Here is a 21,903-nt window from a genome sequence, read left to right as displayed (position 1 = left end):
TGGACATCTTCATTATAATGTGTCTAGGTGTGGATCTCTTATGATTTTGCATATTCGGCGTCCTGTAGGCTTCTAGGATTTGGGATTCTGTCTCATTCTTCAATTCTGGGAAGTTTTCTCGTATTATTTCACTGAATAGACTGTTTATTCCTTTGGTTTGGAGCTCTGTGCCTTCTTGTATCCCAATGACTCTTAAATTTGGTCTTTTGATATTGTCCCATATTTCTTGGATGTTCTGCTCATGGTTTCTTAGCAGACTTGCTGAGCTGTCTATGTTCTTTTCCAGTTGAAATACTTTGTCTTCATTGTCTGATGTTCTCTCTTCTAAGTGATCTACTCTGCTGGTAGTATTCTCAATTGAGTTTTTAAGTTGGTTTATTGTTTCCTGCATTTCTAGGATTTCTATTTGTTTTTTATTACCTCTATCTCCCTGTGAAATTGATCTTTTACTTCCTGGATTTGTTTGTCAATGTGATCTTTCATTGTCTGATTTTGCTGTCTCATGTCTTCCTTGAGACTCCAGATAATCTGAAGCATGTATATCCTGAACTCTTTATCTGACATTCCATCAGTTGCAGCTATTACCTCTTCTAATGTTGAGTTGACCTGCATAGCTTGTAGTCCTTTCTTTCCTTCTCTTTTCATACTGCTCGCGTTTCTTTCTGCTTGGTGCAACTGTTGTGTTTTTGAACTTTACCCCCTGGCCTGTCTTTCCAGTGGGCCGCAGGTATCTTTGCTCCCCCCGCTCCGGCACCTTGTAGCTCCCTAGTGCGCGCCACAGACTCCAGCCGCGGGGCGATTGCCTATCAGGCTATGCACCCCTCCGTGCGGAGAAAAGGAGCTCCCGCAGTCTAACTTTGCACGATGGAAATCTGTCTGGAGCCCCTCGATTTCGCTGGAAATTGGCGGCGGCCTACTACGGGTTCGGGCGGGGCGGCCCAAGCCTCTCAGGGTGACCGCCGCTTGCAAAAGCGGTTGCTGGCTCCGGGACTTGACTTCTGCACCCGCCGCGGTGCCACTTGTTGAGCCGGTTAGCTGTGGCCGTGTGGTTAGGGACCCGGAGGGAGAAGCAGCTGCTCCCAGAGTGAGCGCTATGCCTTCTGGGGGAGCCCGGATGGCGGAGGCCCACTGCGGGTTCGGGCGGGGCGGCCCAAGCCGCTCAGGGTAACCGCCGCTTGCAAAAGCGATTGCTGGCTCAGGGACTTGACTTCAGCACCCGCCGCGGTGCCACCTGAGGAGCCGGTTATCTGTGGCCTCGTGTTTAGGGACCCGGAGGGAGAAGCAGCTGCTCCCAGAGTGAGCGCTATGCCTTCCGGGGAAGCCCGGATGGCGGAGGCCCACTGCGGGTTCGGGCAGGGCGGCCCAAGCCGCTCAGGGTAACCGCCGCTGCAAAAACGATTGCTGGCTCCGGGACTTGACTTCTGCACCCGCCGAGTTGCCACCTGTGGAGCCAGTTAGCTGTGGCCGCGTGGTTAGGGACCGGGATGGAGAAACAGCTGCTCCCAGAGTGAGCGCTATGCCTTCCGGGGGAGCCCGGATGGCGGAGGCTGACTGCGGGTTCTGGCAGGGCGGCCCAAGCCGCTCAGGGTAACCGCCGCTTTCAAAAGCGATTGCTGGCTCCGGGACTTGACTTCAGCCCCCGCCGCAGAGCCACCTGAGGAGCCGGTTATCTGTGGCCGCGTGTTTAGGGACCCGGAGGGAGAAGCAGCTGCTCCCAGAGTGAGCGCTATGCCTTCCGGGAGAGCCCGGATGGCGGAGGCTGACTGCGGGTTCGGGCGGGGCGGCCCAAGCCACTCAGGGTAACCGCCGCTGCAAAAACGATTGCTGGCTCCGTGTCTTGACTTCTGCACCCGCCGCGTTGCCACCTGTGGAGCCGGTTATCTGTGGCCGCGTGGTTAGGGACCGGGATGGAGAAGCAGCTGCTCCCAGAGCGAGCGCTATGCCTTCCGGGGAAGCCTGGATGGCGGAGGCCCACTGCGGGTTTGGGCGAGGCGGCCCAAGCCGCTCAGGGTAACCGCCGCTGCAAAAACGATTGCTGGCTCAGGGACTTGACTTCTGCACCCGCCGAGTTGCCACCTGTGGAGCCGGTTATCTGTGGCCGCGTGGTTAGGGACCGGGATGGAGAAACAGCTGCTCCCAGAGCGAGCGCTATGCCTTCCGGGGAAGCCCGGATGGCGGAGGCCCACTGCGGGTTCGGGCAGGGCGGCCCAAGCCGCTCAGGGTAACCGCCGCTTTCAAAAGCGATTGCTGGCTCCGGGACTTGACTTCTGCACCCGCCGAGTTGCCACCTCTGGAGCCGGTTAGAGGAACCGGATAGGTGGGGTGGCTGCTTGCAAAGCGAGAGCTAGGCCTCCCGGGGGAGCCCCTTGCCGGAGTGGCTAATGTCTGCGGACTAGACCTCTGTGCCCGAGTGGCCGCCCAAGATCCACTTCTCTGGGACAAACTGTCACTTCCATTAAACCTACCAGATCACGGCTGCTCTCCTCTAAAGGGAATTATGCTAAGAGTTCCTCCGTCTGTAGGCTGCAGCTGTCCAGGTGGGTCTTTCTTATCCCGTTAAAGTGGAGACGTTGGAGTCGCTGCTTCCTCGCCGGCCGCCATCTTCTCAACCTAAATAAAACTCTTGATTCCTTCCCTCCAAAGCCACTTAGTCTTAACAGTCTTTTTGGTCTTCATAAAAATGACTGCTATCTGTTTGTTTGCTAAAAAAACCTAGAAGTCAAAACGTAATTCATGGTTCTCTGGCCTGTCTCCCCAGATCCCACATCTAATTTATCATTTAATTTTTTAGGGTTCCTTTCTATAAAAAATCCTTGATCTCTCAATTTGTTTACAGTATTACTAGTCTATTTCAAGATGCTCTTTACTTGCCTTTTGATTGGTCTCCTACTTACAGTCTTGTCCCTATGTTCTCTGTTCTCTACTCAGACATTAGAATAATCCTTTATGCACATTGTGCCACAACCCTGCTTAAAATATTTCAGTGGTTGCTTGTAATTCTTAAAAATCAAGCTCTTTATCATGATCTTTAAAGGCCCCAACTTGTAATTATCTTGTTAGTTTACCTATTCACTTTTTTTCCTTCCCATGAGAATGCAGGCTCTTTGAGAGTTCACATCTTCAATTGTTTGTTCTTTGTGTGTGTTGGTGGTGGGGGAGGTTTGCTGGTGAACTAACCCAGGCCCTCACACATGTTGAATGTACCTCACTCTACCACTGAGGTGCATTCCCAACCACAACATTTTCTGTCTTAATCATTGCTCTGGCTCTCCGAAGTCTATTATAGTACTTTCATGAATGAATGATTGAGATATACATACATACATATAGACATACACAGTATAATAATCTACGTGTGTGTGTGTGTGTGTGTGTGTGTGTGTGTGTAGATTATTACAGAAGCACAAAGCAGTTTTATTTTTCATAGCCCAAGCATGGACTTGGGGTTGGTAGGTGATTTTCTTAGAGGTAAGAGAGCTTCATGAGTAAGTGATCTCGGAACTAAAGTGTTGTGGATTTTTTTGTTGTTATTGTTTACAGTGGTGGGATTGATACATCCCAGGCAAGCACTCTACCACTGAGCTACATCCCCAGCCCTGATCTGAATCTTGAAGGACATGCCAGCATGAATAGGATAGCGGACTTCTTGGTAGAGGGATTATGTACTATATGTACTATGTGCAAAGACCCAGGGATCAGTGAGAGTTGTTTTGTTTTTGTTTTTGTTTTGTTTGTTTTTTGGTGGTGCTGGGACTTGAACCCAGGGCCATGTGCATGCGAGGCAAGTACTCTGCCAACTGAACTGTATCCCCATCTGCCAAGAGCATTTTGTAACTAAATATCACTAGAGTGAAGAATGGAATTAGAGAAGGATTTGCGAAGGTAAAAGCCAGAAAATGCAGTTCCTGGGATGCCAGTCCAAGAGAGGCTATGGGGAAGAGGATTTTTGTACTGTTATCAAAGTAATCAAAATTGCAGTTTTATAAAGATTACTCTGCAGTAGGCTTGAGGTTTGATTGGAAGACCATAAGACCATAATTTCTTTACTTGGACATGTATTTGTGAAGACTTTATTTTAAAATTTGATTATGTTAAACTCACTTTTCTTTCTGGTGAGAGAGACAGATGGTTTTGGTACAGCAGTTCCCAAGATCCTTTTATTTTTTTAAATATTTATTTTTTAGTTTTACTGTAAACATAATTTCTTTATTTGGACATGTATTTGTGAAGACTTTATTTTAAAATTTGATTATGTTAAACTCACTTTTCTTTCTGGTGAGAGAGACAGATGGTTTTGGTACAGCAGTTCCCAAGATCCTTTTATTTTTTTAAATATTTATTTTTTAGTTTTAGGTGGATACAATATCTTTTTTTTTTTGAGAGAGAGAGAGAGAGAGAGAATTTTAATATTTATTTTTTGTTTTTTTTGGCAGACACAACATCTTTGTTTGTATGTGGTGCTGCACGCATGCCAGGCGAATGCGCTACCGCTTGAGCCACATCCCAGCCCCTGGATACAATATGTTTATTTTTTTTTATGTGATGCTGAGGATCTAACCCAGTGCCTCACGCATGCCAGGTGAGCACACTACCACTTGAGCCACATTTCGAGCCCCCCCCCAAGATCCTTTTATATTAAAACTTTATGGAGGACCTCAAGGTGCTTTTTTTTTTTTGTGGGTTTTAAAAATTATTTATTTTCCATAAAAACATTTTAAAACATTACATGTTAACATGTAATAGGTTTATTATATTTATTTTTAAATGAAGTAATGAATATTTAAAATTAGGAGAATTTTCAGATTTTTGAGGTATTTTGTGATAGTTACACTGTACTTCAACAAATGGTAGTTTCTTGGGGCTGGGATTGTGGCTCAGTGGTAGAGTGCTTGCCTAGCACATGCGAGGCCCTGGGTTCGATCCTCAGCACCACATTAAAAAAAAAGTAAGTAAATAAAACAAAGGTATCGTGTCCATGTACAACTAAAGAAATTTTTATTTAAAAAGTGGTAGTTTCTTAAACATTAGTTACAATGTTTGAAGAATGGTATTGTTTCATATATTTGTACTTCCCTTTAATGTCTAGCACTGTAGAAGCCAGCTGATTCTCTTTTTGTATGTGTATGCATGCATTCAGTCTCTTATAATATGTTGTTTTGGTTGGAGTATATTAATATAATCATATAGATTAGTTAGAAAAAGGAGTACTCTAATTGCCCTTTCAGATTATGGTAGCTGTTTTGTGATAGCTACACTGTAACTCAACAAATGATAGTTACAATGTTGAATGTACATAACTTACTGATCTCTCTACTGGACATTCTTCAGGCCTAGAACACTCTTCCCATGACAGTATCATGAATTTATTCTGATCTTTTCATACTCTCTCTGTTACACTGAAATCCTTTGGTCTAGTGTATGCTTTGGATCTTTCACCTATACCTGACTTTGTAGCATCTTACATCGATTCTCTGAATCATGGAGAATTTCAGGTGGTGACACATCTCATATAATATATAAAAAAAATCACATTCATTAACATTGCTTTGCACTGTCATCAAAAATAAAGATTAGGAAGTTATCAAACTCACAGTGATGAGTTCACATTTTCCCAAATCTAGTTGTCAGCTGTTTTCTTTGAAATGATAGAAGACTCCCTATCGGTCATTTTTGAGAAATATCCACTTAATATTTAAGATGGAATAATCATGGTAGGAATGTTAGACATTCTTTGAATTAAAATTGGTATTTCATGAAATGAAGCAACTCGCTGCAGTCTCATCTCAATTTTACTTGATAAAGGCTTCTGCTATAATTTGGATCTGGAATGTCCCCCAAAGACTCATGTATTAAAGGATTGTTTGCCAGTCTGTGGCACTCTTAGAAAGAAGTTGAACCTTTGGGAACTGAGGCCTACAGGGAGGGGTGTGGAGGGTGAGGGGGAATGGCCTTGAAGAGTATGTTGGAACCCTGGCCCCTTTACTCTCTCTTCACTTCCTGGCCATCATTAGGTAAGCAGCTTTGCCCTACCATGTGATGCTCTGCCTCAACACAGGTCCAAAAGCAACAGAGCCAACTGACCAGGGTCTAAACTGTAAACCAAAACCTTTCCTCCTTTTAAGTTTATCTCAGGTATTTTGTCACAGTAACACAAACCTGACCGACACATACCATCATACTTCATTTTGTAGCACAAGTGTTTTATGTATACTTCCTATTTTGTTGTACCAAATATTAAAAAGATATATAAGAGACAGTATTTAATAAAATTAATCATTGAAATGGCTTCATCAAATGGCTTCTTAAGTGTAACTGGCTTTTTTATTTTTTATTTTTTCATTTTGAATACATGATGATACATGATGACTATACCTGTAGTTTGGTGCCACTGCTTTGATTTGAACAGTTTTATCCACTATTGTTGCATCATCAGTGTAAATGTCAATCCAGTAAAAAAAGACAAATAACTTGTTAGTTGTATTATGACAATGGTTTGATCTCATAAATTTCCTCAAAAGGGTGTTGGAAACCCTAGACATCTACAAACCATATTTTGACAGTCACTATTTTGGTACAGTGTAGTGCAAAATTTTATGCAGTGCTGTGGCAAAGGCCATTGGTATAACCACTTAGGGAAACAGGCATAATGCTCATCAAAGATATGCACACCCTATGATGTCACAAGTCTATTCCATAAAAATACGTATCACTAGACATTTATGAAATGTATACAGCAGCATTAGTCATATTAGTTTCAAGTTGGAAACAATTCAGGTATTTAGATATCTACCAACAACCACATGGATAAGTGATGTTTAACTATAACTATTTTTCTGTGCTGGCCTTCCTGAACACTAGGCAAACACTCTACCATTGAGCTTCATATAACTATAAATTGAGAGCGAATTAAGTAGATATAAAAGAATGCATACTTATGTTTGCACTTATATAAAATCAGAAACAGAAAATTAATATGAAGTTGATGGTCAGGTTACCAGTTAACTTTGGGGAGGGAAAAGGGATGGGGAGGGGTGTCAGTTTTCTAGGATGTTGTTTTTATTCTGTCTTGTCATCTGAGTTATAGACATAAAGGCATTCACTTTGTGATGAATCATTGAACCTTATATTGTCTTTATTTTATCAACTAGAAATAATTTGTAGGATTTTTATTTACATTGTGGCAAAATTACGTTTTAAATTCACAAAAATGACAGTGTATTATGTGTCTTGTTCTGTTTCCTTTTTTTTCCATTTAACTTGTTTTGAAATTCTGTTTATGTTGTAGATAAATTTGTCACCTTTAATTGCTATAGAGTATTGAATTGTTAGGTTTCTGCAACATTTCATTTACACATTCTCCTAATAATGAACTCTTAGTTGTTTCCAGTTCTAACTTACACCTAGAAAAAAATCCTGCGATAGTCTTATACATATTCCCTAATGGATCTGTATGAAAATTTTATCAAGGGTATATATTGTAAGGTGTGTACAGTCTTAATTTTATTTAAGAATAGCAGTACTAGTTAATACTAGTTTATACTCTACCAGCATTTTCTGGAGGCCACCTATTTCCTGTGAATTCGTTTTCTTGCTTGGTAACAAATTACTACAAAGTTAGTTTCCCAAAACAACATCCATTTATTTGCTCTTAGTTCTGTAGGTCAGAAATCCAAACTGGCCTGGCTGGGTTCTCCTAGGTTCTCCTCTTTCAAGGCTGAAGCCATCTGGCTGCATTCTCATCTGCATCTTGAAGTTCTCTACCAGACAGACTTAACTCCTTTTACTAGCAGAATTCAGTTCTTTGCAGTTGTTGGACTGAAGCTCCTATTTTCTTCTGGCTGCTGGCCAAGTTGATCTCAGCTCTTAGAGACTGCTGTCAGGACCTCTTCATGTGTTCCTTTCCATCTGAGCAGCAGAGTCATATCAGATCCTTATCTTGCAAATCTGTTGCAGTAGAAAACTTTGTACTGTTAAGAGCTCATGTGACTAGTTCTGGTATATCCAGATAACCTCTGGATCTTGAAGTCATCTGATTTGGAACTTCAATTAAATTTGCAAAATCAATTCATATCAGTAATTGGATTGGTATTTGATTAAATAGCCAGGAGGTGGGAATCATGGGAGCACATCTTAGAATTCTGCTACCATATTGAATTTATACCTACAGTTGATATTATACAACTTTCTCATTTTTATCTATCTGATGTATACGTTTTCTTAAAATATCTTCTTTTAATTTGCATTTATCTGATTCCTGGAGAGTTTGAGTTATTCTTCATATGCATCTTGATCATTTGAATATTCTTTTCTGTAACTCTGTTTTCCCAATTTGGGAAGCAAACATTTTTTTTTCTTGTTTTCTTGGCAGGTAGTATTCCTATATCTTCTTAATCACTTGCCAATTTTAGGTGTTACAAATATTTTACTCTTAAATCTATCATTCTTTGCCTGTATCTTCCTTCATTAAAGTCCTTAGTTTTAATGTATTCAGATTTGTCAGTATTTTGGTTTATCACATGTGGTTTTAGGAACTCATTAAAGAAATCCTTTCCCCTGGCAGTCACAATTTGGGTACTTAATTCATTAGTTTTATTATTTCTTCATTATTAGTGAAGTATTTAAGATCACAAATTTAATATTGTAGTCCTAAATTGTATATTTGCTATTCTAGGTTAGTAGTTTTTTAACTTCTCAGATTCAACTGTTACTTTTTTTTTAGACAGGTTCTGGCTATTTTGTTAAGGCTGGCCCTGAACTCCTGGCTTCAAGCCATCTTCCTGCCTTTGCCTCCAGTAGCTGGGACTGTAGGCCTACACTACCACACCTGGTTAATAATTATTCTTGAGGCTGGGGATGTGGCTCAAGGGTAGCGTGCTCGCCTGGCATTCTTGCGACCCAGGTTCGATCCTCAGCACCACATACAAACAAAGATGTTGTGTCTGCCGAAAACTAAACAATAAATATTAAAATTTAAAAAAAATTATTCTTTTATGTACACTTTTCACAAAGTTGAGGTAAAACTCAGTTAACATAAAATTAACCATTTTAAAGGGTACATTTGTGGCATTTAGTACATTCATAATAACTGATAATTACCATCTCTGTTAAGTTCTGAAACATTTTAATTACCCCAAAAGAAAACCCTTTGCCGATAAGTAGTCACTCCTATTTTCCCCTCCCCTTAGATGGTAACTCTTACCCATGTCTCTTTATGGGTTTGTCTGTTTCATATAAATTAAATCATATCGTTTTTGTCTTTTATGTCTATCTTCTTTCACTTAACATTAATATTTTCAGGGTTCAGCCATGTTTTAGTATATATATTTAATTTAAATAATGTATAAGTGTACAAAAATTCCTTCTGTGGCTGAATAGTATCTATTATTGTATATACCACATTTGGGTTATCCATTTTCCACTGATGGATATTTGAGTTGTTTCTACCTTTTGTCTACTGAGAATAGTGTTATTACAAATATTTGTGTATAAATATTTATTTTAAAACTTCATTTTAAATATTTTTTATATATATACCTAGTAGTAGAATTACTAGGTCACAGTAAATATATTTCAACTTTTTAAGAAACCACCACTTTTTTCCCTGGTAAACACACTATTTTACATTTCTAGTTTTATTCCATTGTGGTCAAAGAAGATATTTTGTATGATTTTAGTTTTTTAAAAAATTTTGAGACTTTTTTATGGCCTTGAATATGATCTGTCTTAGAAAATGGTCCAGGTGCATTTGAAATGAGCATGAATTCTGCTGTTGGCAGGTGAATTCTTCCATTTTTAAGTTCTTGGTTGCTTTAAACCTTTAACTGTTTTCTAGAGTGCCACAATGTCAGCTCTTTTTTTTTTTTTTTTGGAGGAGGTGCTTTTCTGTAGTGGGGATAGGTCTTTAGAGCTATTTACTCGGCCAGTTTTGCTGAGATCACTCTCAGTAATTACTTTTTAAAACAAATATTTTTAATATTTTGCAATTAAGTTTATTTGTAGTATAAGGTAATTCATCACATAAATAGAATTAAGGACAAAAATTACTTAAGTCAGCTCAATAAATGCAGAGAAATTCTTTGACAGAATTTGGCACCCATTCATGATAAAAGCACTGAAAAAACTAGGGATAGAAGAAACCTACCCTAACATCATAAAGGCTATATATGATAAATCCAAAGCCAACATCATAGTGAATGGGGAAAAACTGAAAACATTTCCTTTAAAATCTAGAACAAGACAAGCCATTCTCATCATACTTATTCAGTGTAGTACCAGAAATAATTCTAGCCAGAGAAATTAGGCAAGACAAGAAATACAAGGGATAAAAATAGGAAAGGAAGAAGTCAAATTACCATTGTTTACAGATGGCATGATCTTAGAGTAGATCCAGAAAGCTACACCAAAAGAATGCTAAAGCTAATAAACAAATTCAACAAAGTAGCATATTAACAAAGTCAGCATACAAAAATCAGTAGCTTTCCTATGCACCAATTATGAATTTGCTGAGAAAGAAATAAGGAAAACAATCCATTCACAACAACCTCAAAAAAAATAAAATACTTAGGAATAACTCTAACTAAGGATGTGGAGGACCTCTACAATGAAAACGATAGAACATTGAAGAAAGAAATCAAAGAAGACCTCAGAAGGTGGAAAAACTTCCCATGTTCGTGGATAGGCAGAATTAATATTGTTAAAATGTCCATATTTCCAAAAGCAATATATAGGTTCAGTGTGATCCCCATCAAAATACGGATGACATTCTTTGTAGAACTAGAAAAAAACAGTCCTAAAATTCGTTTGTTAGAAAAAAAGACCCAGGATAGCCACAGCAACTCTAATACCTGACTTCAAATTATACTACAGCACTATAGAAACAACTGCATGGAACTGGCATAAAAACAAATATACCAGTGGTATAGAATAGAAGACATAAAAACAGACCATAGGAATCAATCATCTGATCCTTGACAAAGGTGCCAAAAACATACTTTGGAGAAAAGCCTTTTTAACAAATGATATGGGTAAAACTGGTTATGTAGAAGAATGAAAATAGAAGAAACCATCAAAAGACTACCAACTAAGAAAAGCCCAGGACCGGATGGGTATACAGCAGAGTTTTACAAAACCTTTAAAGAGGAACTAACACCAATACTTTTCAAGCTATTTCAGGAAATAGAAAAAGAGGGAGAACTTCCAAATTCATTCTACGAGGCCAACATCACCCTGATTCCGAAACCAGACAAAGACACATCAAAGAAGGAAAACTACAGACCAATATCTCTAATGAACCTTGATGCAAAAATCCTCAATAAAATTCTGGCGAATCGGATTCAAATACATATCAAAAAAATTATACATCATGATCAAGTAGGATTCATCCCTGGGATGCAAGGCTGGTTTAATATACGGAAATCAATAAATGTTATTCACCACATCAATAGACTTAAAAATAAGAACCATATGATCATCTCAATAGATGCAGAAAAAGCATTCGACAAAGTACAGCATCCCTTTATGTTCAAAACGCTAGAAAAATTAGGGATAACAGGATCATACCTCAACATTGTAAAAGCAATCTATGATAAGCCACAGGCCAGCATCATTCTGAATGGAGAAAAATTGAAGGCATTCCCTCTAAGATCTGGTACAAGACAGGGATGCCCTCTCTCACCACTTCTGTTCAACATAGTCCTCGAAACACTGGCCAGAGCAATTAGACAGTCAAAAGAAATTAAAGGCATAAAAATAGGAAAAGAAGAACTTAAATTATCACTATTTGCAGATGATATGATTCTATACCTAGCAGACCCAAAAGGGTCTACAAAGAAGCTATTAGAGCTAATAAATGAATTCAGCAAAGTGGCAGGATATAAGATCAACACGCATAAATCAAAGGCATTCCTGTATATCAGCGACAAATCCTCTGAAACGGAAATGAGGACAACTACTCCATTCACAATATCCCCCCCAAAAATAAAATACTTGGGAATCAACCTAACAAAAGAGGTGAAAGATTTATACAATGAAAATTACAGAACCCTAAAGAAAGACATAGAAGAAGACCTTAGAAGATGGAAAAACATACCCTGCTCATGGATAGGCAGAACTAACATCATCAAAATGGCGATATTACCAAAAGTTCTCTATAAGTTCAATGCAATGCCAATCAAAATCCCAACAGCATATCTTGTAGAAATAGATAAAAGAATCATGAAATTCATATGGAATAATAAAAGACCCAGAATAGCAAAAACAATACTAAGCAGGAAGTGTGAATCAGGCGGTATAGCGATACCAGACTTCAAACTATACTACAGAGCAATAGTAACAAAAACAGCATGGTACTGGTACCAAAACAGGCCGGTGGACCAATGGTACAGAATAGAGGACACAGTAACCAATCCACAAAACTACAACTATCTTATTTTTGATAAAGGGGCTAAAAGCATGCAATGGAGGAAGGATAGCATCTTCAACAAATGGTGCTGGGAAAACTGGAAATCCATTTGCACCAAAATGAATCTGAATCCCTATCTCTCGCCGTGCACAAAAGTTAACTCAAAATGGATCAAGGAGCTTGATATTAAATCAGAGACACGGCATCTGATAGAAGAAAAAGTTGGTTATGATCTACACGCTGTGGGATCGGGCTCCAAATTCCTCAATAGGACACCCATAGCGCTAGAATTAACAAATAGAATCAACAAATGGGACTTACTCAAACTAAAAAGTTTTTTCTCAGCAAAAGAAACAATAAGAGAGATAAATAGGGAGCCTACATCCTGGGAACAAATCTTTACTCCACACACTTCAGATAGAGCCCTAATAACCAGAATATACAAAGAACTCAAAAGATTAGACAATAAGATAACAAATAACCCAATCAATAAATGGGCCAAGGACCTGAACAGACACTTCTCAGAGGAGGACATACAATCAATCAACAAGTACATGAAAAAATGCTCACCATCGCTAGCAGTCAGAGAAATGCAAATCAAAACTACCCTAAGATACCATCTCACTCCAGTAAGACTGGCAGCCATTAGGAAGTCAAACAACAATAAGTGCTGGAGAGGATGCGGGGAAAAGGGCACTCTTGTTCATTGCTGGTGGGACTGCAAATTGGTGCAGCCAATTTGGAAAGCAGTATGGAGATTTCTCGGAAAGCTGGGAATGGAACCACCATTTGACCCAGCTATTCCCCTTCTCGGTCTATTCCCTAAAGCCCTAACAAGAGCATGCTACAGGGACACTGCTACATCGATGTTCATAGCAGCTCAATTCACGATAGCAAGACTGTGGAACCAGCCTAGATGCCCTTCAATAGATGAATGGATAAAAAAAATGTGGCATTTATACACTATGGAGTATTACTCTGCATTAAAAAATGACAAAATTATAGAATTTGGAGGGAAATGGATGGCATTAGAGCAGATTATGCTAAGTGAAGCTAGTCAATCTTTAAAAAACAAATACCAAATGACTCCTTTGATATAAGGGGTGTAAACAAGGACAGGGTAGGGATGAAGAGCTTGAGAAGAATATTTACAGTAAACAGGGATGAGAGGTGGGAGGGAAAGGGAGTGAGAAGGGAAATTGCATGGAAATGGAAGGCGATCCTCAGGGTTATACAAAATGTCATATAAGAGGTAAGGAGGGGTAAGTCAAGAGAATACAAATGGAAGACATGATTTACAGTAGAAGGGGTAGAGAGAGAAAAGGGGAGGGGAGGGGAGGGGAGGGGAGGGGGGATAGTAGACAATAGGACAGACAGCAGAATACATCAGACACTAGAAAGGCAATATGTCAATCAATGGAAGGGTAACTGATGTGATACAGCAATTTGTATACGGGGTAAAAGCGGGAGTTCATAATCCACTTGAATCAAACCGTGTAATATGATGTATTAAGAACTATGTAATGTTATGAACGACCAATAAAAAAAAAAAGAAAGAAAGAAAAAAAAAAAGAAGAATGAAACATTTTCCTTATTTTTGACCCCGCACAAAAGCAACTCAAAATGGATCAAAGGCCTACTAATTAGATCAGAAACTGTGCAACTCCTAGAAGAAATCATAGGGTCAACATTTCAATATACAGGCATAGGCAACAACTTTCTCAGTAGGACTCTTAAAGCTCAGGAAATAATGTCTAGAGTTAATAAATGGGATGGCATCAAAAAAAACTTCTGCACAGCAAAGGAAACAATTAAGAATGTGAAGGGGGGATCTACAGAATGGAAGAATATCTTTGCTAACTACGCTTCTGAGACAGAATTAATATAGAATATATAGAATTCAAAAAATTTCACACTAAAAATTATAAGCATGGTGGCACATGCCTGTAATCTCAGCAGCACACGAAGCTGAGGCAGAACTGCAAGTTCAGAGCCAACCTCAGCAATTTAGAGAGGTCCTGAGCAACTTAGCAAGATCCTGTCTCAAAAAATAAAGAGGGCTACGGATGTAGCTCAGTGGTTGATTAAAAAAAAAAAAATCAAATAACCCAGTTAATAAATGGGTAAATAAACTAGACAAACACTTCTGAAAAGAAGAAATATATATGGCCAACAGATATTTGAAAAATGTTCAATATGGTTAGCAATTAGAGAAATGCAGATCAAAACTGTACTCCAGTCAGAATGGCAAAGATTAAGTATACAGACAATAATAAATACTGGCTAGGTTGTGTGGGAAAAGGTACACTGTTGGTGGGACTGCAGACTAGTAGAACCACTATGAAAAGCATTATGCAGTCTCCTCACAAAACTAGGAATGTAACCAAGTATAGCATAGTATAGCTGTTCCACTCCTCGGTATTTTGGCAAAAGAACTAAAATCAGAATGCTATAGCAATACAACCACCTCGGTATTTTAGCAGCACAGTTCACAATAGCTAAATCATGGAACAACCTGGGTGCTCATCAACAGATGAATGGGTAAAGAAATTGTGGTATATACACAAAGGAATTCTACAACCATAAAGAAGAATGAAATTAAGGCATTTGCTAGCCACACTCAAAAACTCAAAGGTTGGGGCTGGGATTGTGGCTCAGTGGTAGAGCGCTCGCCTAGCACAGATGGGACCTGGGTTCGATCCTCAGCACCACATAAAAATAAAGGCATTGTGTTGTGTCCATCTACACCTAAAAAATAAATATTAAAAAAAAATTCAAAGGTTGAATGTTCTCTCTCTTATGTGGAAGCTAGAGTGAAATAAAGGAAAGGAGGAGGGAAGGAGATGATATAAAAAAGATACAGGAAAGATCAGTAGTGAAGAAGAATCTGGTGATCAAGAGGCAGAATGGAGAGATGGGAGAGGGGAGGCAATGCAGAATGCTTTTTTTTTTTTTTTTTTTTTTTTTTTTTTGGTACTAGAGATTGAACCTAGCAGGGTGGCATTCCCACCCCACCTCCTTTTTTTTTTTTAATTTTGAGACAGGGCCTTGCTGAGTTGCTTAGGGCCTCGCTAAGTTCCTGAAGCTGGACTTTAAACTTGCAATCCTCCTGCCTCAGCCTCCCAAGCCACTGAAATTACAGGCTTGTGCCACCAAGCCTGGCCAGGATGAATTCTTAAAAAAATCATCTTATGTGCACATACAAATATACCACAGGAAATTTCACCCTTATGTATAAGTAAAAAGAACAAATAGACAAGTGAAAAGAAATCTAGCAGAGTAGAGGAAAGATAATAGGGGAGGAGAGTGAGGGCCAGAGGGAAAAGGGGTGATTGTGAACCAAAATCGAATCCATGCATTTATGAGTTTGTGAACACCATTACCATCTATAGGCTCTAATTAAAAAAAGAAAGAAAGAAAGAAAACTACACTGAGTCCAGGGGAGAGAGGAGAGAAGTGAAAGGAAAAATACTAGGAAATGATATTGGCCAAATTATGTTGTTTTATCGTGAGCATATACAAATACGTAACAACAAATTCCACCATTAACTACAACTATAATAAACCAATAAAAATATGGAAGAAAAAATCAATTTAATAATTATAAGATAGAAAAATAATTTATAATAACATAGTTATTTCAATGATAAACAGTCGCACATATCTTGGGAGGTATAATGAAGTGGCATTATGTTTGTACCCATTTTAAAAAAATATTTTATTTTAGTTGTGGTTGGACACAATACATTTATTTTATTTTTATGTGGTGCTGAGGATCAAAGCCAGTGTTCCGCACATGCTAGGCGAGTACTGCTGAGCCACAACCCCAGCCCTGTTTGCACCCATTTAAAATGGTTAAATATATAAGATCAGAATCCATTTTGTACTAGTGCTAATAAGTAAAAGATTAAAATCTAGAAATAAAGACCAGACTTTTTTAAATGTACAAGGAATGACAGAAATTGCTTTAAGTAAATTTGGGATAAATACCCTATGCAAATTATAGACCAAAGAAGTGAAGGGGAGAGGGTATTATAGACTTACAAAGTTTTCGGGACCTTATTTGGAAAGCAGTTCTTCAGTGAATAATTAGTTATGAAATAACACAGAACATAGCTTTTATTTTGAGGTCAATTAGTCTTGAGTATATAAGTCCTTGAAAACAATATTCTTTCCTCATTAATGGGATCTAAAGTTTTTTGTTGTTATTTGAAATTCTACAGATTGAACCCAAGAATCTAGTATGCGCTAGACAAACATTCTGCCACTGAGCTACATCCCCAGCCCAAAGATGGACTTTTAAAAAATAATTTATGTATAGGATCTCTAGGGTCAATAGCAAAGTAAGTTTGAAAAAATAAAATGAAAATTTTCAATTTCTTATTTAAACTCACACATCTACACATAATATGCAGTAGTTTTAGAATAGACAATGAAATTAAATGATACCTTTATTTCATGTGTTTCCATAATTTAATGTTTGGTGTTGAGTGTATTCAAAGGAGTCCTATGTTTTCTATTACATACTTAAAATTGACTTTATTGTATGATAACTTCACTGTTAACACTAAAACACTTTCAATAAATGTGCAGTTTAAAATATGAGATTAGAAAATTTTGCTTTCTTCCAAAAAAGTAGTATGATAGTAATAAACTTGATTCAGAAGTTTTCTTAACTATATTGTTTAAATTGTACTTGGACCCCAAAGTAGCTTTGTTTCTAAGCACACCTCTTATAAATGTTGGCTGGCTTGTTTATTACCTTTTTCAAATGGAATAATCATTCTCTCTACATAAAAGTTTATAAATGCCTAATTGCTCATTGTATCCTTTAAAGATTGGGTTGAATTATTTCTACTTCTTAACTGCAGTGAATATTTAATAGAGCTTAATCCCTAGGTATCTGTGTGCCATTGATTGATTCCAAGACCCCAAGAATACCAAAATCTGAAAATGCTCATGTTCTTTATATAAAAATATAGCATACATTCACTTATTACCCATGCACATCCTCCATATACTTTAAATCATTTCTTAATTACTTATGACACCTAATGTAATGTAAAAGCTATGTAAATAGTTACTAAACTGTACTGTTTGGGGGATGATGACAAGGAAAAATTGTATGCATTCAGAACAGATGAAAGTTTTTCTTTTTCTGAATATTTTCAATCTGAGGTTGGCTGAATCTGCAAATGCAGAACTTGTAGATACAAAGGGTTGATTGTAATTTGTTTATAACTTTATAATGTGTTAACAAAAAACTCTGTTAAAAGCACTGTCACTGTCTTAATAATGTGTTCCAAAGGCTATTCCCTTGAGAAAATTAAGCCTCAGCTGTAGGTTAGAAGTTGGAGAAATTATGTAATTCTTTGCATTTAAAATTATAAATTTAGAAACTCTAGCCTTGGTTTGCCCCTTAATCAGAATCACTTTTTATGGAGAAGTATACTTTATAACAAAGGTACCTCATCCCTTGGTTTTTGTGTTTTAAAAAATGGGGCAAAATTTACATGACTTTCGTATTTTCTAAATAGGCATTTTCTCTTTTAGATATGTGCTGAGAACCACCTTTATTTTCTTGAGAATGATCAGTCCTTGCATAGGTTGAATTGCACTGATTTTTAGTTCTGGCATGTGTGTAAATGTGAAAAGTAAAGCAAAATATGTAATAGCTTTCTGTGGCTTATGTTTTTCCTTTGCAGCCTTCAAGCAAAATAAAGTTACCTGAGGAGAATTTCTTCAATGTTCCTGCTTTCTTAACTGTATCAGGACAGCTTCATCTAGAAGTGATGTCAGGGTACAGAATTTTATTTTCTATTTTCCTTGTGCTGATTGTGGTTTGGGTGATGGGAAAATAGTGCTTCCCTTCCCAGTGCTCATACCTAAAAATTGAAATTAGCCTTTATAGTCTACTTGAATTTACCAAAAGTATATTTAGATTGACAGTTTGACAAAATCCAGGTTTCTTTGTTTTTTTTTTTTAAAAAAAAAATCCACATTAGTCTAGACTTTTGTTTTTAGTAAAATATGGAACACTGAAAATGTGAATTTGGGATTTTTTTCTTTTTACTAATCCATGTAATCAGACTTTGAGTAAAATTAATAATATGTATGGAAATAAGAACAGTTCATAATTCACACCTGAATCAGGTATTAACCTGTTTGACTTAGAAAAAGAAAGGTACCTGAAACAGATAGAAGGAAGCATTTTGTTTTCAACAAGTGGTTTAAATAAAGAAAATTTACCCATGGATCCATTGTGAGACCCATTAACAAGTCTTTAAAATAAGATCAAAAAAATTAATTTTAGTCACTGTCAGCCCTCTAGAAAATCATTGTATTTCTTTGGGCTCAACTTCCTTTTCTTAAAACAAGGGATTAAGCAAGAAGATCTTTAAATCCTGTCTAAATCTTATGTTCTGTGATTCTGTAGATAGTTTATTTCTTTCCTTTTTTGGAGGGAGGTTATTTTGTTTTGTTGGTATTGAAATTGAACTCATGGGCACTTTACCACTGAACTATATCCCCAGCCTTTTAAAATTTTTTATTTTGAGACAGGGTCTCATCAAGTTGCTTATAGCCTCACTAAGTGACTGAGGCTGCCCTTGAACTTGGGATCCTCCAGCTTCAGCCTCTTGAGTAGCTGGGATTACAGGCATTTAGCTACCATACCCAGTTGTAAGTAGTTTCTTAATGTTGACCAATAAGTACTGCTTTTCCTATATGAATCTTTGTTTTCTGACATAGGGATTGGGCCTTAACAGTCTTTTCAGAAAATAGCTTGAGAGAAAAGAATCTTTGTGTTCCCCATTGTTTAAAAATGCACAAGTGGGAAAACTTAAGGGAAATGTAATAAAATAGACTGCGTGTTTATATCTATACATACTTTAGGGCAGGATGGAAAGTCAAGGGTAGAACAAAGATGATCTTGAAAATAACATATACTTAAATTGTTTTTTACTTTATCTTTCAGACAGAAGTTATTTGATAATTCCATGTAGTTTTACCAGATTACTATCCAGAAAAATTGTTATCATAATAGCTCTGCAAGACTAGGATTTGCAGGGCTGGCTGATAGTCGGTAAGGTGATGTCAGTCATATCTTAGAAAGCTTCTTATGCCTGTCAAAGTATAATTTTTAAAAATTAAAACCATCACTGATACAAATATAAGTGAACATGTATCAAAGACTTTACTTAATTAGTTAATTGCTTAGGGAACAATGAAGTAGGCTGTTTCAAATAGCACCTAAGGAGCTCCATATTCATAGGCAATTTAACATCTGGTGGAATAAGATTTCTACATTAGTTACAAACTGGTTGATGTCCTACAGACCAGTAGATCCTAGCCATGGGGATCATCTCTTCTCCCTGAAAGAAATGGCTGGATAAAACTTTAGGTTAACAAGTAACTTCACTTAATCTAGGATATTTAATTAGTAGTAAGTAGAAGAATAGAGCTCGTACATTCCCCTAAGTAATTAAATAACCTTTGAATGGGTGTGAATCCCTACATCATATTGAAAGGACATCACGGGGCTGGGGATGTGGCTCAAGCGGTAGCGCGCTTGCCTGGCATGCGTGCGGCCCGGGTTCGATCCTCAGCACCACATACAAACAAAGATGTTGTGTCCGCCGAGAACTAAAAAATAAATAATAAAAATTCTCTCTAAAAAAAAAAAAAAGAAAAGAAAGGACATCACTGTTTTCCCTCCACATTTTTTAATTGGTGCATTAGTTGTATCAATTAACAATGGGATTTGTTGTTACATATTCCTTTGTGCACACAATACACAGTATAACAATATAATTTGACCAGTATCATCCCCAGTACTTCCCTTCTCCCTCCATACCTCCTTCCCCAGCTCCCTTTCCTCTTCTGATCCCTTGGATTTTCATGAGATCCACCCCTACCTTTCTTCACCTTTTTCTCTCTAGCTTCTGCAGATGAGAAAAAAACATACAACCTTTAACCTTCTGAGTTTAATTTATTTTGCTTAACATAATGGCTTTTAATTCCATCCATTTTCTTACAAATAACAATTTCATTTTTCTTTAGGACTGAATAAAATTCCATTGTGTATATATATTCACCACATTTTCTTTATTCATTTATTAGTTGATAGCCATCTAGGCTGGTTGCTTAGTTTGGCTGTTATAAATTGTGCTGCTGTAAACATGGGTATGCATGTATCACTGTATCACTGACTTTAATTCTTCAGATTAAATATCAAAGAGTGGTTAGCGTGCTCACCTGGCATGCGTGTGGCCCGGGTTCGATCCTCAGCACCACATACCAACAAAGATGTTGTGTCCGCCGAGAACTAAAAAATAAATATTAAAAAAAAAAATTCTCTCTCTCTCTCTCTCCTCTCTCTCTCCTCTCTCACTCTCTCTTTAAAAAAAAGAGTGGTATAGCTTGTTCATATGGTGGTTCCATGCCTAATCTTTTGAGGAACCTCCATACTGATTTTCATAGTGCTTGTATTTACAATCTAACCAACAGTGTAAGAATGTTCTTTTTTTCCACATCCTCTCCAGCATTCATCATTATTTGTATTCTTGATTACTGCCATTCTGATTGGTGTGAGATGAAATCTCAGTGTAGGTTTTGTTTTTTTTTAAGCACTGGGGATTGAGCTCAGGGCCACCAGACCACTGAACTATATCTCCAGCTCTATTTTGTATTTTATTTAGAGACAGGGTCTCACTGAGTTGCTTAGCACTATGCTATTGCTGAGGCTGACTTTGAACTCTAGATCCTCCTGACTTAGCCTCTGGAGCTGCTGGAATTATAGGCGTGTGCCACTTTGTCCAGCTCAGTGTAGTTTTGATTTGCATTTCCCTAATTACTAATGATATTGAACATTTTTTCATATATTTGTGGTCATTTGTATCTTTGCAGAGGTGTCTGTTTAATTCACTTACTCATTTATTAATTGGGTTATTTAATTTTTTGGTGTAAAGTTTTTTGAGTTCCTTATATATTCTAGATATTAATCCTCTGTAAGAACAGTAATTAGCAAAGGTTTTCTCCCTTTCTGTAGGTTCTCTCTTCACATTCCTATTTGCTTCCTTTTCTGTACAAAAGCTCTTTAATTTGAAAGATGTCACTTTTTATACCTTTATTTTGTTTATTTATTTTTATGTGGTACTGAGGATCGAACTCAGCGCCTCGCATATGCCAGGAGAGCACTATACCGCTGAGCTACAACTCCAGTCCCAGAAATCACTTTTTAAAAGCTGTCCACCTTTTTGCTTTATGTCCAGTGTTTGGATAACTTTTTTTAACCACCTTTCAGTATTCATTTCTTTATAAGGTACCCTGTTGATAACCAGAAGTATCATAACAGGGGAAGATATAAATTTACCAAATACTTATTTCTGTAGTGTGATACTATGAATATATTAAACATGCCTCTTTCCCAGTAAAGTGACCTGAACTACAAAAGAGGGTACAGTGAAACTTAACAGAGTATTAAACTGGTGAATTATTAGGTC

At 37.7% G+C, this 21,903-nt stretch overlaps 1 protein-coding gene across 3 annotated transcripts in view; it reads left to right on the top strand.

The window, feature by feature from the left end:
* Nars2 (asparaginyl-tRNA synthetase 2, mitochondrial) overlaps positions 1–21,903 on the top strand; it is a 148,287-nt gene that overhangs the window by 47,857 nt on the left and 78,527 nt on the right. For 2 of the 3 annotated variants that reach the window (XM_077797640.1, XM_026387292.2), the window contains exon 6: positions 18,106–18,200. The exons of the other annotated variant lie outside the window; for it this stretch is intronic. In XM_077797640.1, the coding sequence (XP_077653766.1) occupies positions 18,106–18,200 (95 nt within the window). The remainder of the gene's footprint in view (positions 1–18,105; positions 18,201–21,903) is intronic. 3 annotated transcript variants of the gene reach the window in all.

Source organism: Urocitellus parryii, chromosome 4 (assembly GCF_045843805.1).
Source record: "Urocitellus parryii isolate mUroPar1 chromosome 4, mUroPar1.hap1, whole genome shotgun sequence".
Taxonomy (NCBI): Eukaryota; Metazoa; Chordata; class Mammalia; order Rodentia; family Sciuridae; genus Urocitellus; species Urocitellus parryii.
Note: the sequence above shows the minus strand (reverse complement) of the source record. Positions and strands in the feature narration are given on the sequence as shown.